Here is a 19,103-nt window from a genome sequence, read left to right on the forward strand (position 1 = left end):
TTAAACACAAAGTTAGAAAAATTATTCTAACCTAAAGGGGAATTACCTCAATTTGAAAGGAGATATTTTTCATTAACTACTCTGCGTACAAAAGAAAACAATTTCTATGCTATTCAAAAGATTATTTAGTGAGAAAAAAGTTATGCACTGAAATGTAATTTTTTTATGATAAGTTTATTAATTTTTAAAATAATTATATTAAAGTAATTCAAATAATAATTTAATATTAAATAAAGATATAAAATTGTTTTACATTATCAAGACATTAAACTCTTATTTATTATGCATCAAATGTTGTATATGATTTATTATATTTTTATCTTATCATACTCTTATCCAACTTTTATATTTTATCATCTCTTCTTATTATATTATCATGACTAGCAAACAACCCTAAGAGACATGAAGATTGTCACAATTAAGTATTATACAATATTTGTTGGGCAATTTACTATAGGGAAATTCAAAAGCTTATATAGCGTGATCGCATTAGTGAGAGTTAAAATCATGAAAGTTCAAAAAGGGTAAGTTAAGATAGGAGTGCATTCTTGATCATAGAGACTCTATGACACTAATTGAGAACTAAAAGTCTCATTGTTTTATATATGTTCTATGTTTCTCAGATTGAACGGGGGAAAGTCCTCAGTAATAAATCTTAGAGTTTCTCACAGGAGCTAGAGCTTTACTTTGGGTATTTTCAAGTGTATGGGCCGGTGTTTGTTTTTAGTTTGATGTGTCATTGTTTCGAAGATTTGTATAAGCTCACAAATGAATATGTATAAATTTTTACATATTATATAAATTTTTAAATATCACATTGAACCATATTGGTTGCATTATTAAAATCGAAAGAAAAAAATATTATTTTACTATATCTGGAGATATCAACTTAATTTACCTTTTGAATAATCAAACAACATTGATTATATGTTGAAACCAAAATATAAAATTGAATAAAAAAAACAAATATATATGTTACCACTTTGTCAATATATTCAGGAGATCTTTTGTGGGGACGATACTTGTGAGACTTTATGGCGTTGCATGATTTCACACGTTTGCTGAGGGCCCATAAGTCTATTATGTAAGCCAAAATTAATCATCAGCCAGGACGAGTGGTGAAACTAAATGAAAAAAATAAATTAAAAGGTTTTAATACTATTTACTCATTGATTTATTAGTACATTTGTATTTTTCATTATTGTAAATAAAAATTAATCCAGTTCATAAAAAATAAATTCATATATCATCATAAAGATGTGAGTTTGATTTTGTTAATGTGAAAATATTATTGACAAATAATATATAAGTGTTTTTTGAACTTTAAATCTATCCTGATGATCCTAACAAGCTTTTGACACCTAGCTAATTCACTTAAACTTTTATGTTAAAAAAATCTGTGTTTTTCATTATAATTTATGCAATAAGAATATTGCACCCTAATTTAATAGTAAATAAATGTTGTAAATTTTTAACAAGTACGTACTCAAATAAAAGGAAGTTTGAATTCTCCTAAATTAAGCAAACTCTTATTTTTTTTCGGGTACCCTTGACTTTCATTACCGTTTCTCTCTCTCCCCTATCTTTCTTTACTAAATTTACTATAGTAAACAAAGCGTGAGTAGACATGGGAATGAGGCGGGTCGGGTACGAGTATTGTCTCCCCAATCCTTTATCCCGACTCCTCAATATATCCCCATACTCGTACCCGATACCCGACGAGTTTGAGTTTATTGTCTCATCCCCGTACCCGTCGAGTATCGGGTATCCCCAACCTCGTTCCACATATCATTTAGAATTTTTTTTTTGCAAAAAAATATTAAAAATTTGATTTTAGAAAAAAATAAATTGATTGTTAAACATTTATTTTTAACTACTTATATATCAATAAATTTATTATAACGCATGTGTCTACAAAAATAGTTAAGAAAATAATATTAAATTATGTAAAAATTTTAAAATAAAATTAACTAATAATAAAAATTATATGTCTTTTAATTAAGTTATGCAAAAATTCTAAAGATTTTAAGTGACGGGGCGAGTTCGGGTTCAGGGTCGGGACGGGTCTAGTAATCCCATACCAGTACCCGTACCCGACTTTTGGTTATCGGAGAAAACCCGAACCCGTACCCATACCCGGTCAACTCGGGTATTACCCGTCAAAGTCGGGACGGATTCAGGCGGGTACCCACGGATATGGATTTTCTTGCCATGTCTAAGCGTGAGGGAATTAACTAAGAATTGAATTAAATTAATCAATGTCAAGGATGATTTTTAAATGCTAAAGTTTTCGAATAAAAATGTTGTAAGCTTCTTCATTATTTTGTTTCAAATAATTAGCTCAAAGTGTCAAACATGTCCCCCCCTTTCCCCTTTATTCTTCCTCACCTACTAACCCCACTCCATTTTCTATTCCCGCCATATGACCATATTCAAATTACAATTACATTAAAAAACTTACACCTTAGAACAAGAAGGCATGGATCTACATATATCTACTACAGATAAAAGGCACACAACATTCTGTAAACTGGTCCACGTGCACGAGAGATACGTAATCAAATCAATTATTAGCATTGACATATTTTGGCTTGATCATAACCATACACCCATTGACACCATTTTTTCTTCTTTTTTTTTATAGCAAAAATTATACATTGAACAAAGAGTATGTAGTACCAGAGGTACTCAGAATATATTGACACAATCACACAACATTCTTAACCTTTGCAAAAGTTAGCACTGAACTATTCGGCTTATTTCCTTAAATAATTATATTTTTAAGTTATTCTGAAGTTTATTTCATACCCTAATATTTGATGCAATTTTTCTCTCCTAAACTTTAAATATTTTAAACATGTTTTGCAATGTCATTTTTTTTAGTGAATTTGGTATTTACTTGATTTCTTGTTCTATCACTATATATATAATTAGAACTTCCTGTATAAAGATACAATCAGTTTCTCCCCAAGAGCCAAGATGTTAGAAAACACCATGACACATCAGTTTAGATACCAAACATGAATCTAATTTTGTACGATTGTTCCTTCTCTTTCTCTCCTTGCTAATATCGTTAAAGATTAATTATGACAAGATGCAGCTTTAGTTCCTTTTGAATGTTATGATCATTTTTCTTCTTTATGCTTATTCTTTTTTTGTTGGGGGTGTTCATCGTTTTTGGTATATGTTGGACACTTATAATGAGGGTCCAATAAGATTATCCTTTTGTACGTGGACAAAATTAGACCGTGAACCTTTTACTACAGGATTATATGTCTTCATTGTACCAAAAACTGGCAAAAGTCTTTCATGGTTGGCCTTTAGAGCGAAATGAATCATAACAAATATGCCCTTAGGAGTTTTTCAGCAAGCATTGAAAAAAGACCATGTAAATAAAAATAAATGAATATGTTAAATAAAGGTATCCCACAAAACTTAACACTTTCTTTGACAAATTTAATTAAATTGTAAATATATAAATGAATACGTTAAACTGTATTAAAATAAATGGCTACAAAAATACACACGTGCTTGTTTAATTTGCTATTAATATACTACTTTCGCCTTTACATCATCAATAAACTTAATTTCCTATTCTTATCCTATCTTTTTATACTATATATATTATTTATTTTTATCATCAGACGAGTACTATTTATCCTTAAGAGACTAAGTTCGCGCAAATATGAGAAAAATGACAAAGCAGGAAGTAAGGGAAATTGGCTTTTGTATGTCTCTGGGATGATTTTTGCAACTTGAAGTCTTGAACTGAGACATCCCTGGAATGTGTCGAATTCGAAGGACATAACATAACCATGGAAAAGCTACTGTGAGGTAAAAACGTCACCTATACTATTATCTTTGTGTTTTGACAGGTTATGGCATTCCATAAGTGATACCGTAATATTTGTTTGCAAAAATAGTGGAAGCTAGAAGGTAAAATCTCACGACATCAATTTGAGCAAGAAATAGATTTGGTGGCAGTTTCGGTTAACATTATATTCAGGCCGGTGTTTTATTAGCTAGCATGCATAATATTAGAAGCATCGACCATGCTTGTGTTACGTGTCTTTCAGGTGTTAACCCTGGTTTTGAAACTCTCCTTATTTTTCTTCTATCTTCTCATTGTCTAAAATTCTAAATCCTAAGTTACTAATTATAATAAAAGCTTGTTAGTTCTGTTACTTCAATCACTATTGAGAAAATTTGTTATATCTTAGAAGACTTACACATTAGCCAAAGGCAAACAATTTATGTTTAAAAGAGATAAATATGAATATAGACATGCTAATAATCTATTTTCGTCTGTCGTAGAACATCTATTCAGCATCTTAATTGATGAACTATAAAAAGTGGTTAACGCAATAACATAAGTGGCTGAAGAAATTTTATAATGTAAATAGTTTGATTGATCAAATACTTATATATAAAATAATATTTGATACTTCTAAGAGTTCTAACATTAAATTTATACTGTAATAGACTATCAAAGTAAAAGCTTGATTCGGTAAGAAAAGTTTGATTATATTAATGATTAAATTAAATAATGCTACAAATATATTTGAAACAAATACAATAAATTATTTCTGTGTAATTTAGCCTATATTTTACAAATGTTATACTTTTCAAACCGTCTCTCATCATACTGTACTTCCAACCAGTATATATTACTATTTGAATTTTTCTCTTATTGTTCTTTTTGGTAGCTACAAATTTTCCAACATGTGTCATCAAGTGTTCTGACAACACAAGCGCAACATGTTGCATAATTCCTGCAAAGGCCGTTCAATAATAGATCGGGAAATAAGTAAAACAGCCCAACCACGTCTCAATGATGAATATTTGCAATCAAGGAAACGTTAATTCAATTAATAATCTATAAGTCTTCTTATTGTAATACATATGAAATCATCATCATTGTAATTATTATCGTAAATACATATGAAACCTCTCCAAAACTATAGAATATTTTTATAGAATGCTCAATTAAGCAGAAATGGATTTTCTTTTTCGTCAAAATAATTCGTGTCTGTATATTTATTGATAAATGATGTCAATTTTAATGAATTTGATTCTGAAAATAATTAAAAATAAAATTTTGTTATACAAGTTTTACACGGGAAGCTTGCCTTAAAAGACCTTTAACGAAAATGTAAAATCTAATACTCATCTTCTGCACTCAATATTTAGGTTCAGAAACTTTACCTGCCCAGTTTTCAAAATCTTTCATATCTCATTGTTGATTCTTATTTACGTATAGGATTATATGATATTCACAAGCATGTTATATAATCACATTATTATAGCACGTACAATTTGTGATTGGTCAATGTTGAGAAGACAAAATCCTCAGTTTGAATATTTATTCCCACTGAATGATCACTAGCTAGCATTATTCTAACAAGTAAAACTTGAGCTTTTGCTTGCATGCAAATATGTAAGTGTTGAAATTAAAAGAAATAAAAATGAAAGAGGAAGTAAATGGTTCTCATTTAAATGTCTAGGACAACTAATGGTTAGAATACAATATTTTTAAACTTGATGTTTAATTTATTAATATTTTAGTTGGTTAAGTAATATGTGTGAATTGTTATAAATATCTTGAAATTTGTTTTTGATTCTTACATATAAAAAAAGTTTATGTTTAATTTTACTTTTGCATATATTTTTCATTTTTAATGAATTGTAAAAGATTTTGATTTTTTAATTATTACAATACAGATGAAACCCTAGTGAGAAAAGAGGGCTGGTGAAATAAACCATTGAAGAAAAATAAGTGTGTTGCTCGCTGCATAGTTGAAACCCTTAAAGCACCCCCTACGACCACCCTTGAAGGGAAAGACGATTGGAAGCCTCAAAAACCTACACCAGCGAACAAACTAAGGTTTATGAACCTACTGCAGTGAAAACATAACAACACTGACAATAAGAGATAGAGACTTAATATGTCAATACAATGCACGAGAGATCGAAGAAATGAAGTACACTAATAAATTAATTCATGGCGAACATAAAACAAAAATAGAGTTTCTAGTGGGAACTTGACAATGCAATAATGATGGACGAGTCATGGTGGATGGTACTGGTTCGATATCATGTTAAAGTTACAAGGCTTTTAAAGAGAAAAGAGAGATGATAAATATATGTATAAATTAATAGTATTTCAGTGTGTTTTGTTAGAATATGGGTACCCATATATACACAAATAAAATCCTAACTAAAAGTTATTGAAAAGATAAAATATTCTAAAAGAAAAAACAAAAATTAACTAATCTTATCTAAAAGATAAAAAATAAAATAAATATCTTATCACAATCAACAATAACATACTTTGTACCCATAAAAATACTAACATGCTCAAATTTCACCATGGAAATTAGAAATAATTATATGATATAAATTTTTTATATTTCTTAAAATGATTGAGAATGCATTCTCAAAACTTGTACCAAAATGGAAATATGATGTTTCGAAATACACTTTCTTGGAAATATTTTTTTTTATACTTATAACAAACATATAAATTATATTTGGAAAACATTTTCAACTAGCTAGTTTCTATATATTTTTATTAACTAGAAAACTTGTTTGATCACATCGGTAAATAAATTTTGTAGCAGCATATAATATTTTTAAAACATTACTTTAAGTATTATTTTAATTTTTAACTTATATTTAATCTAAAAATATATTAAACTTAAATTACTAGATAAGATAGAGTTTAACTGTCTACTAGTTAATCAACATACAAGGAAAGTAAGATGTGTAATTGAATTATTATATTAATTTATTTTTTGTTTTAATTTTGATTGAAAATATTTCACAATATGATATAAAATTAAGAGTTTCAATCACAATATAAAATAATTTTCTATATAATTTTTTTCTCTAAAATAGTCAAAAGCACAATATGAAAAATAACAATTGAAACTAAAAAAATATAATCAAAATAATTTATCTACAAATACAAACCTATAAGAATTTTAAATTAATTAAAAACTCAAATTATAATTAATTTACAAAATTTTATTTTTTATTCCTAAAGTAAAATTAAAATTTATATAAACATTTTCATTTATACGTTTATCAACAACTTCAATAGATGAGTTTGTCATACACATATATGTCTATATATAAATTAGAAAAAATATCTTGAATTAAAGTGCTTTTGAAAGCTATTATTCAACAATAACATTTTTAGGAGTTTTTCATTACCCCAAGTATTTATAGGAAATTTTTTAATGTCTTATCTCTTCTAATCTATTATTTTCTCCTTTATTGTTAAAATGAATTTTAATATTTTTTAAAGATTATTAATATTTAAATAACCTTTATCACAATATAAGTAATTTATCATAAATTTCAAATATAATTTATATATTCTAAAATATTTATTTATTATAAAGTTTAATTATATAAAATAAACATATATTTTATGCACTACACAAACTACAATACTATTAAATTCAATGAACTAATTTAATAATTTTTAACTAGTAATTAACTTTCTACTGTTAATTAAATTTTCGATTTTAAACTAACTTTTTGCGCTAACTTTTCGGATAATTTTATCAACCATAGCGATATGTTTTGGAGGGTTAGACAAAAAATTTACTTACGATCGATATGCCAAATTATAGACAAGACTGGTTGAAAGCAATATAAACCTAAATTGGAGAGTTTAATTATCTTTAGGTAATGTATCTGTGGCCGATTTAATCGCTTTATTTAACGGCCATGTAGTAATGTCTAGTCATGCAAATGGAAAAGAAAGCAAAGTTGGCATATTCGTGATGCACTGAATATGAGTTGCTTTATGATTTGAAATTCTGAAGAGAAAATCCCCCAGTCATTATCAAAATGCTTTTTAAATCCCGTAACACAAGTGAGAGAATAGCAAAACCACGTGAACTGGCCCCCACGATCTTTCTCACTTGTCTCCAATTAATTGCTGAAATTTCAGGCGTAGTATAGTATAGTATGGACCCTACAATGCTACACTCTTCCTAAAGTGGCCAGCTTTCCAATGTCTCTTCCTTCAAGCCCTCCTTAGAATTTCTTTCTCATGTTGTAACTTGTAATGTCATGAGGGCACCGCCAAGGATCTGAAATTCTACGTTGTTTGATCAATGATTGAAACAAATGGGGTAAGAAAAAAGCAAAAGGTTTAAGGTCAATGTGTAAAATTTTCAACTGATTCCTTGTATGGTTTCCTTAATTTTCGTTTTTGGGTGGAAAAGAGAAAAGGGAAAGCTCATATGTGACTGAAATCTCGCAGTGGTTTGTCTTTTAAGAAAGATGATCCGTCAGAAAAATGTCTCTGCCATCATATGCATCATTTATGGCAAATATATATATATATATATATATATATATATATATATATATATATATCTCTCTACACCAAAAATACCTTTCATAAGCTATATATATAGCTAATAGCTGGTTTGATTATCCAAAAAAAGAAAGAGTAGCTGGTTATGGATTAGAAATGCTGAAGCATGCAATGAGTGTGTGTGGACAGTTTCAAAGCTGAAGCAGTGACCCCACTAGTGGTTTATTACAGGTTTACTGTGTATCTTTCTTATTTCGGACATGTGAACATTTTAATTTCTCGAGTTTTCTAAAGGCTAGACAGTAGCATAGCTTACTTGACTAGAAGTCTAGAAGTTTAAACTAAGTAAATGTTTATAGATTATAGTTAATAATCAAATATCAAACATTGGACTATTTATTTATGTACGTAAATGTTCATCAGCAATATACACCTGGTGAATGCCATGTTTTCTTGGTTTTTTGGGGGGATTTTTAGAAATTGTTTTGGATGTAAGCTTGTATCTTTTTATTTGAGTCGGGCTATCTTGTACTTAAATTAGGCATTTCAATAAAATCTTTGCTTAAATAAAAAAGTTTAAATTTTAAGAAAGAGTCCATAATTGATTTTAAGTCTATAATATTATAATATGAAGCAGAAGGACTGATAGCAAGAACCTTTTTTGCATAAACATACTCATAGGCTCAAGGCCAAGGCCATATAGATTGCAGATTCAATTTGCTGTAACTTCCTGTTTATTGGAGTTCTGTAGTGGAATATTTTCTTTCCTCCCCAAGTGAAGGAGTCCATATTAAATGGAGGCTTTAATAAAAGTCCATATCAAACGAATAGAAAGACACAGGCCCAATAAGAGCCGAATTTGTGAAAAGGTATTGGAAGAACAAAATTAGAGGAATAGATTCTTCAAAAAAGAAAAAATAGAGAAAGAAAATAAATGGTCAAATGGATAACAGAAAATCCAATGCATTTTAGAAGTTTAACCTAATACAACCCATTTAATATTTTGATAGGGAAAAGTATTATAACATCCAAGGGAGACAAACAGGGGTCTTGACCCTCTTACCTTGGGATCCTTTATATATATAAAATGTATTTTTGAGTTAATATTTATTTTAAAATATTAATAAATATATATATAACATTTATTTTTATTCATAAATTTAATAAAAATATTTTTTAAAATTTATTAAATAATTATTTATTAAATTTTAAATATTTAAATAATTATGCAAAATAAAAATGACTTGCCTTGATACGCTCCTAGATTCCCGCTGATTATAACCTATTAGATCAATTGTGCTGAATTTATATTTACGTAGATTGTAATACAGATTTGGAGATCACTTTAAGTTAGAATTGGTCAATTAATACTTAAATTCCCAAAATAAAAATAAAAGTTGTTGTAGTATAATAATAAGTATTTATGTCTATCACATGGATGATCTGGATTTCATCCGTGTTTTATAATCATTTTAAAAGGTTTGATTTGTTGATTCCATATTAACTACATTTTATTTTCCTTTTTTATTAAAAAATAATGTGAAAATAAATATGTTTAAAAAAATTCATAAAAATAAGGATTCATTTAGTTTTAAAAAATATTTTGTTTTTACTTTCTGTTATCACTTTAAATTACGAAAATACTATCATGTATTTTATTTCTTATTTTGAATAATTTATATAAGATATAATGAATAAAAAAATGTTTTTAATAATACTTATATAAATCTTTAAAAACAAAAATACAAATTTAGAATAAGATACTACTAATTTTATGATTAAAAATGAAAAGAAAAAAACATTTCCGCAAACCAACTACTAGTACTTGCAATTTTTATTGATTATGTATGTGAAAAGATAAAGTAAGGTTCTCAAAATTCTTCCAATGCAAGATAACGTTAGACTCTCGACAAGTCTAAGACATTAATTTATCTTATTTGCAATTTATTAAACCTAAAAAAAGTCATAATTGAAGATGTTTTTATAAGAAAATAAAATGGAATTTGGAAGATGTGTGTTCCCAACAAAGTTAAGGTCTTTTTGTGGAGGACTGCTCAGGGATGCCTGCCCACGAGATGTAATTTGCAGTTTTGCGGTGTTTCTTGTTCAGGTATTTGCCTTTTTTGTGTTAATATTCTGGAAAATGAATGGCACTACTTTGTGGGTTGTGTAAGAGTCATTTCTGTATGAAAAAAAAAGCTGGTTTGTGAGACACTATCCAGGTCCATATGCAAAATTCTGATAGTTTTACTGATATGATTTTTAGACTTGTTCAAAGTCTCCCCAAAGATGTGTTGAACAAAATAGCTATGTTGTTGTGGGCAATTTGGTGGACCATAAATTTTGAAGGTATTTTGCACTGTGTCGGTCTTGACATGTGTTTGTGAGACGAGTTGAATCAGTTCATCTTAGTCAGGACCATAAATTTTGAAGTTATTTTGCAGCCTGTTGAAGCTGATGCAATGGCTCTTTGCAAGGCCATGAGCTGGGTTCATGACAGGTTATTTTTTAATCCGATTGTAAAACTCTCATTGATGGTTATAATCCTTATTGTACAGCACAATCAGAATCAGAAGTGGGTTCTACTATTATGAATAATCCAACCACGCCATGGAATACCTAATCCCACTAAATCAGGATCCAAGATTTCCTCCTTGTAAGTTGTAACATGTGCCAAATATTAAATGCAATCTCTCTCCTAATCAATTTTTATTTGTACAGTACTGTATTGAAGTTGTAGCTTACCGAGGCGGTGCATAAACAGTTAGGAAAAAGAGCCCTGCACACTTATAAGTTATCATAGAAAAATTTAAAGTACAGTATTTTTAATTGAATAGTATTTAATAAACATTTATTATACATATTAAATCAGCTGCGGATAATAAATTACTAAATTCAATTAGAAAACATTTATGGTAGTACTTACTTTCTTCGTCCCTTTGTCATATTAAATTATTTTAATCAGAAAAAAATCAATAAATAGATAAAAAAATACTTTTTATAAAACTAATATTCTATTGTTAAATAATTTTTAGTTCATATTATAAATATTATTAAGAATATAAATAAAAAATAATTTATGTTACATTAAAAAATTAAAATAATTATTATTTTTAGATATTTTCTTCTTTTTACTTGATCATTATTATGAGACAAAGAGAGTGAAATAAATAAATATTAATAATTATTTCATACTTCTTCTATTTCAAATTAAGTGTCGCATTTGAAAGAAAAAATTCAAAAATAAGTATTGTATTTTATTTTTTAATCTAATATTAATTATTTTTTTCCATCAATATTCCTATTAAATAAATGTCACTTTAATTTTTCAATTTTTCAATGTAGTATGAATAATAATGTTACTTTGGTAAAATTAATATTTTTTTTCATCTTTTTATTAGTTAATTTTGTTGGTTTATATTTTTAGATAAAGGAAGTATATTTTTTATTCAGATGCAAAAATTTCACTTTTCTATAATTTTTAAATATATTCCCATGTGTTTTTCAATAAATAAAAAGTGTTCCCAAGATCTTTAAAATATACTCCCTCTTACTCAAAATAATTCTCTTGTAAGAAAAAAATAAGTTTCAAAATAATAGTTGTCATTTTAATTTTTTAATATAATATTACTTATTTTTTTAGTGATGAGTTATAAAAATTAAAAATAAATTAATAATTATAAGATTATGTTTGTAAAATTATTATTTTCTTTCATTTGTTTATTATTTTTTTTCGTAAAATGGCAATTATTATGAGATCAAAGGAGTAAATACACAAAATTTTACAAAACTAATTTAAATATTAATATTACACTAAGAATATATGTAAAAATAATAATTGATGCTATTACATTGAAACATTAAAATACTTATTACTTCCCATAACTCCTTAGCAAGTGTATCAAATTTATCACAAGTAGTAAAGTACTCGGACGTTCGAGTGTCGAATTCACATGGACTTTATTTATACTTAGATTAATACAAATTTAATATAAAAGCAATAGATAAAAAATTAAAATAAAGACAAAGAAATATATTAGATAAGATAAAGATTTAAAAGAAAAGATAAAAGATTTAAAGATAAAAATAGAAGATAGAGAAGATAAAATATTTAAATTAAGATATGATAAAGATAAAAGAAAATAGAAGATAAAAGATAAGATAAGAAAAGTAAAAGATAAAAATACAATATAAAAATAAAATAAAATCAAAATTTGATAATGTTAGGACCTAGCCTACCTTATCTGCCTAGGATGTATGATTTTAGGTTTTTCTCTATCAATTTGGTGAATTTTTCTTACCCACATTTGTTAAAATACTTGCCCCTGATGGGCCGGGAACTCAAAAATAAATTGACCTTGAGCCTACTAATTAAAGTCAACCTTTGCCTTTTAAAACAACTATTGATTGTCTTTCTAAATCATTATGAAGTCACATCTCTCGATCTCTATCTTCTTTAGCGGACATCAAGGCTTTAAGACCGATTGGCGCGTGCCCAAAAAGGGAGACCGGAGACCGCGTCTGAAGCCTTTGCCAACTTTTCGTCTCAGGCAAGAGCTACAGAACTAAAGCACCAACGGCTCCTCTTCCGACATTGGCTACTGCTATTGGGTATGAACTTATAAATTCAATTAAGCAGTTGATGCCCTGATCCCGGGAATAAGATAACTTTCTCTTCCAGGTATTCACTCATCCCCTCTCAATGGCAAGAGTGAGTAGATAGCAGAAGTTATTTCATTCCTCATTCCTGGGATATTCGTTAAGTTTGCCCATTAGGGGTCTTTCTCACCGGTGCTATCAACGATGACAAACTTATCTCACCTATCTATCTCCCAAATGTCTTTGCAAAGACTCAATAGATGAAATGCATGAAGTTCTAATTCTAGATGTTTGCTTTGATGCATGGGCATGATGCAATCACTCTATGTCTAACAATGATTTTATCAAGATATCTCTTTCTTTTAGTTCTATTAGAAATTATCTTGTCTCGAGCGATTAATTCCTAAAACATATGCATGCAAAACCTTCCTTGTTTTCTATTAAGGATTATCCTCTCTCGAGCACCTAACCCTCAAAGATGATGCAATGATGAATAATACATCAAATTAAAAGTAAGAAAGGATAATAGGAAAGAAAACACTTGTTTGCATTGACAAATATGAAGTTTACAATACATCTTTTGGTTTTTAGGCCTGCGAGACCCTAACTAGGGATTTAACCACTCATGGCCATTGAGGGCTTTACAATGGATGGGGTATAGATGGGTGAAAGAAAGGGAGAAAATGATTTTCAGATTCTGTGGTGGTGTCTCTTCTCCTTGGCTTGACTCCCTTTTTATAGCTGCTGGAGTGAACTTGGGTTTGATGCCAAAAAATCTTCCTTATTTATAATTTTGATATCTTTTGGATTTGTTTTGCTTTTAATCAAATCTTCTTGAGACTTTTTGATATTTTGGATATTTTCTCGATTTTTTTCTCTTTTAATCTCTCATTTTCATATCTGCAAGCCATAAATAAGAAAAATATCAAATCCTAATATTTAAGCCAAAGATAACTACTAAATAAATATTTTTAAAGATATTTTCAATATATTTTTATTATCAAAATAACTCATATTTAGCAGTTATCAAAATCCCCCAAATTAAAACTTTGCTTGTCCTCAAGCAAAAACAAAAATGAGAGCAAGCTCTGAATGCTCCAACACTTTCCATAGCTGTAATTTTATAAATTCTTTCAACTAGTCCTTTCTACATTTGTCATAATCTTGCAATGGAAGCACAAACAAACATTGAGATAGAATTGGTTAGTAGCAGAAATCAATCAGGTCAGTTTGTCTCACTTTTCCTCACAACGCTTTAGTGTTTCTCTCTGCGCACAAGTGTCTTGGATGAGTGTTTAAATATCTACGACCTGCAATTAACGTTTCCAAATTTGCATTTCATCTCAGTTAAAGTTATTCTTACTTACACTTGGTGGATCACTAAAGATTTTTATTGGCTTGTAACGGGGCCTGGCTAAACAAGAAATCATGGTTTTTCTGGGATTTCAAAAACTTAGGATTATAAAAGAGCATGCATCCTTAGAAAAACTTTCACTTATTTCTTGCTTAGGCTTATTTATTTTTCAGCTTTCATTCCTCTAATAGCACTTTTCTTCTTGACACTTATGACACCTCTCTTTTTTTGCCCTTATTTCAAAGTTTTTTTTTTTAACCTTAGCACTTCTGGCACCTCTTTTTTTTTCTGCCCTTATTTGCAATCCTTTTTCTTTTTTTTTTTATAAGAATATTTTGGGCTTACAAGCTTCTTAGGGTGCCCTATTGTGTGTTGTTTTTTTTATAGGCAAATTCCCTTAGCAATCCCCCAAATTAAGGACTTATCATAACTTGAAACCCTTATACTCTCTTAGAACCCTAAAACAAGGTCAAGGGTATCAAAATTAGGCTCAAGGGTTTATTCAAACAAATCATTATTACTTTTGGCTCAACAGGGGTGCAAGGGATAAATTCATCACAGGTTGGTTTTTTGGCTGAGTGACTAAAATAAAAAGAAACATAGCCTTGATCATATCCACCTTATGCAAATAATCTAATAGTCTAAGAATGATGCAAAACTAGGAATTTAAAAACACACGTTCTCTCATAATTAAGTTCACACAACTCACCTGGACAAGATAAAGTTATTGGCTTACTGGACCATGATCTCTTCCCATCAAGCTAACCTTTTTCCACTGTTTGATTGACTCTTGCTTCCAGGAAACCAATATTTTCAAAATTGTCATGCAACATTTCAAGTGTTGAATCCTTGAGAAAAAGCCTAAATAGTGACTTCACAAATATCATGTAATTTTTATTCAATGACTAAATTTAAACTACTGGAATTAAATTGTTGAAATCAAAATGCAAAATATCAAAATAAAGAAAAGAAATAACACAACTATCCTAAAAAAAAAACAAAATGTGATTAACTAAAAGAGAGATAAAGTAAGAAATCCTGGGTTGCTTCCTAGTAAGCGCTTCTTTAACGTCATTAGCTTGATGAGTCAAATGCCTTCAAGGTGGCATTAAGGTCACGTAGAACACATCTTCCTTACATTTTCGCCTCTTAGCTAGAGACGCCATGAAAGTCATGTATTCTGGAAACACATTCCATATCATTACAAGAGATGTGCTAGTGACCAAGGAAAGAATGACACTTAAGGCTTTTTCATGTTCTTCATGCCTTTCTTCCTTGACAATCAATTGATGAGGAGGGGTATTGACTTGGAGAATACTTGTTGAATTTCTACTTGTGAGTATTTCTCTCATTGTTGTGTATTTTCCTCACTTTTCTCTTCATCTTTTTCTTTTGAGTCATGCTCTTTTACAAGGCTTTCCTCATGAGCTTCAACCTCTACAAAGTTTTCTTCTCTTTTGGCCATAAATTTAGTCACTTCTTTTGCTAGCTTCCCAACTTGAATTTCTAGACTTTTAAATGTTGGTTGAGTAGATTCAATGACTTCCTTGTATTGCATCAACAAATTATCCATATTAGAAGTTTTTTCTTCTTCATATTGGTTTTAGGGTTGTAACTCTTGCTCCCACTGATAATTTTTCATGGATTAGCTCTTGCCAACCTGAATTCTCCTTGACTTGACTTCCTTTGTATAGTTGCTAGAGTGGACTTGGGTCTGATTCAAAAAAATCTTTATTATTTATAATTTTGATATCTTTTGAATTTGTTTTGCTTTTAATCATATCTTCTTGAGACTTCTTGATATTTTGGATATTTTCTTGATCTTTTTCTCTTTTAATCTCTCATTTTTATATCTGCAAATCATAAATAAGAAAAATATCAAATCTTAATATTTAAGGCAAAGATAACTGCTAAATAAATATTTTTAAAGATATTTTTAATATATTTTTATCATCAAAATAACTTATATTTAACAGTTATCAACTTCCTTGATTTCAGATTGTATAATATTTAAGGATTATATAATATTTAAGGTTTTGACACATATATTAAGAAATGTAATTAATTTATCAAATTTTAAATAAAATATTAAGTAATTTTTTAATATGTTTTATCTTTTAAAAAAATATTTAATGAAACTGAAAAATATTATATTTAGACTAAAATATCCATAATCTTTGATATTTATACTAATAGTAATGAGTATTAAATGACGATATATTTGAGAACATATATTAATAGGACATCCAAATTCTAAATCATCAAATGTTTTAGAAAAAAATAAAAAACTAAAACATGTAAAGACACGAGAAGAAGCTAATACTGATCAAGAGTGGTCTTAGAAAAAATATTTAATATATTTTGTAACAATTTTTTTCTTCTTCTCAAACATGTTATAAGATATGAAAAGGAGGAAGTAATATTTTGTACTTATTTTTTATTTTTACAATAAACTTATTAACTTAATAAATTATTCATACTCTGTTTTACTTAATTATCATCTGTTCCAACTCCAAGAAGCTGAAGCTTCCAAAGTTGGTTCCAGCAGCTAATCAATGCACATTCAGATGTCAGAACAGATATCTGCAATAAAATAACCACTTAACCTCTCTATCAACAGATTCAGAGTAGTAGATCAGTAGTAGTAGTATAATATTCCAAAAGCATAGAAGGGTAGATGCTATTTAGCACAACGCTTCCTGATTAATCCAGGCGTCGGTCCAGTTCTGAAGTTTGAGGCAACGAAAATGTCAGGAAATATTCCCAAAGGTGCGTTCCTGTTACCCCTCACACTGTTTCTCATCTTGCTACTCCTTCCTCTGTTCAGAAACTTCATTCAACCATCTCCGAAGACATATGCCACCAACTTGGAAACCAAAGAAACAAGAAGATGCAACATATTTTCCGGAAACTGGGTTCCATATCCCAAAGAACCTTACTACAACAACGAAACCTGCCCTTTTATATTAGACCAGATTAATTGCATCAAGAATGGTAGGCCCGACAGAGATTTCCTCAAATTAAGGTGGAAACCGCATGATTGTGAGCTTCCACTATTTGATGCAACACAGTTCCTGGAGCTAGTACGAGGAAAGTCAATGGCCTTTGTTGGGGACTCAATGGCCACAAATCAACTAGAGTCCTTACTGTGCCTCATAAATACTGTAAGTAATTAATCATTCAGAATAGTTCCCTTAATTGATTAATTTCCATCCTTCGAATTACAATTAGATTATTTTCCCCTTTATTGATTTTTTTTTTTCCAATTTTTTGGAGCATGATTACATTATGAAAGGTAATGTAATAAATATATCAACTATAAAACTACATATAAACTTAATATATATAACAATTATATAAAATCGGAATATATTATCATATATTCTAACGGCTAACTTGACCCTTTTGAACTAGTTTCATAGATGTGATTATTTATTTATTTATTCATTTACTATACCAGGTTGCACATCCTGAGGATATTACAGCGAAATATACATCCAACGATAACATATTTTTCAGATGGTGGTTCGTGCTTGATTACAATTTTACAGTTACAACAATGTGGTCACCTTTTTTAGTGAAGTTCAACGACTCAGATCCCACTGGTCTTGGTTCCTATAGCCCAACGAAGCTTTATCTAGATGAAGCAGATGAAGCATGGAGCAGCAAAATTAAAGATTTTGACTTTGTGGTCTTCTCATCAGGACAGTGGTTCTTCCGACCATTAACGTTCTACGAGAATAGGCAAGTTGTCGGGTGTCAAAAATGCGAGAACAGTTCAGAGCTTAACTACTATGGGTACAAGAAGGCGTTTCGAACAGCTTTTAGGACAATCAGAAAGCTTGAAGGGTTCAAGGGATTGGCTTTTTTGGTGACTCATTCTCCGGAACACTTTGAGAACGGGGCGTGGAATGAAGGTGGGAGTTGTAACCGAACAAAGCCATTGGAAGAAAAAGGGGTTTATGAAAATGGTGATATTGTGGAAGCATTGCATCAGATACAATTGGAGGAGTTTAATATAGCGATAGAAAAGGGTTTGCGGTTTGGTTTGATAGATATAACTGATGCAATGGGGATGAGGACAGACGCACACCCCGGTAGGTTTAGGCCTGTGGGGGGTAAGAATAGCAATTTGAATTTGAATGACTGTGTTCACTGGTGCTTGCCAGGTGCTGTTGACACTTGGAATGAGTTTTTGCTGTATTTGATGAAACTGGAAGCTGAAAAACATCGTTAAGGTAACATGTTATGATCTGTAGTATTTTGAATTGTTGGAGGTGATTTCAAGTTTGCAACACCCCAAACAAATAGTTATTCAGGAATCAGGATAGTGAATAAATGGGATTGATGATTTGAATAGGGCGGTGGACAGGAACATTTTTCTTGGAAGTTAAAACTGCTCAGATAGTTTAAATATTGAATTTTAAAATAATTATTATAAGATTTAATAATTCTACTATTGACAGTAATCTAAATTACCGAGCTGTGGATCAACAGACAAGTATGAGTCTTAAACATCTAATTGCATTAAATATCTAAAGGAAGAGTTTTATTATTCACAAAATATGTAATTCAATTTGAGTAGAATTATCTTCAATAAAAAATTTTAATTTATATAATGTATATAGTGATTTAAATTATTCATGATTGGATGATAGTCTGAATATCATCAGTCATAAATCAATTAGGATTTTTTGTTTTTGTTAAATTATTCCAATTTTAACAAGAGGATACCTCTAGAAAATGAGGATGATCATAGTGTGAATTTTTTTTTTCCATAGTATCCGTATATTTTAATTAGATTTTTAATCTATA

The 19,103-nt window shown here is 29.1% G+C and overlaps 1 protein-coding gene and 1 long non-coding RNA gene across 2 annotated transcripts; both read left to right on the forward strand.

Annotated features, from left to right (window-relative positions):
- The first annotated feature begins 10,214 nt into the window (after positions 1-10,214).
- LOC121173326 (uncharacterized) lies at positions 10,215-11,035 on the forward strand. The gene is made up of 3 exons (XR_005887944.1): positions 10,215-10,445; positions 10,602-10,684; positions 10,780-11,035. It is a non-coding gene; the product is annotated as an uncharacterized lncRNA (long non-coding RNA).
- Positions 11,036-16,625: 5,590 nt separating this feature from the next.
- LOC100811677 (protein trichome birefringence-like 19) lies at positions 16,626-18,757 on the forward strand. The gene is made up of 2 exons (XM_014765801.2): positions 16,626-17,452; positions 17,749-18,757. The coding sequence occupies exons 1-2, from the start codon at positions 17,036-17,038 to the stop codon at positions 18,523-18,525; spliced, it is 1,194 nt and encodes a 397-aa protein (XP_014621287.1). The 5' UTR covers positions 16,626-17,035; the 3' UTR covers positions 18,526-18,757.
- The last annotated feature ends 346 nt before the right edge of the window (positions 18,758-19,103 follow it).

This window comes from Glycine max, chromosome 13, assembly GCF_000004515.6.
Source record: "Glycine max cultivar Williams 82 chromosome 13, Glycine_max_v4.0, whole genome shotgun sequence".
Classification (NCBI taxonomy): domain Eukaryota; kingdom Viridiplantae; phylum Streptophyta; class Magnoliopsida; order Fabales; family Fabaceae; genus Glycine; species Glycine max.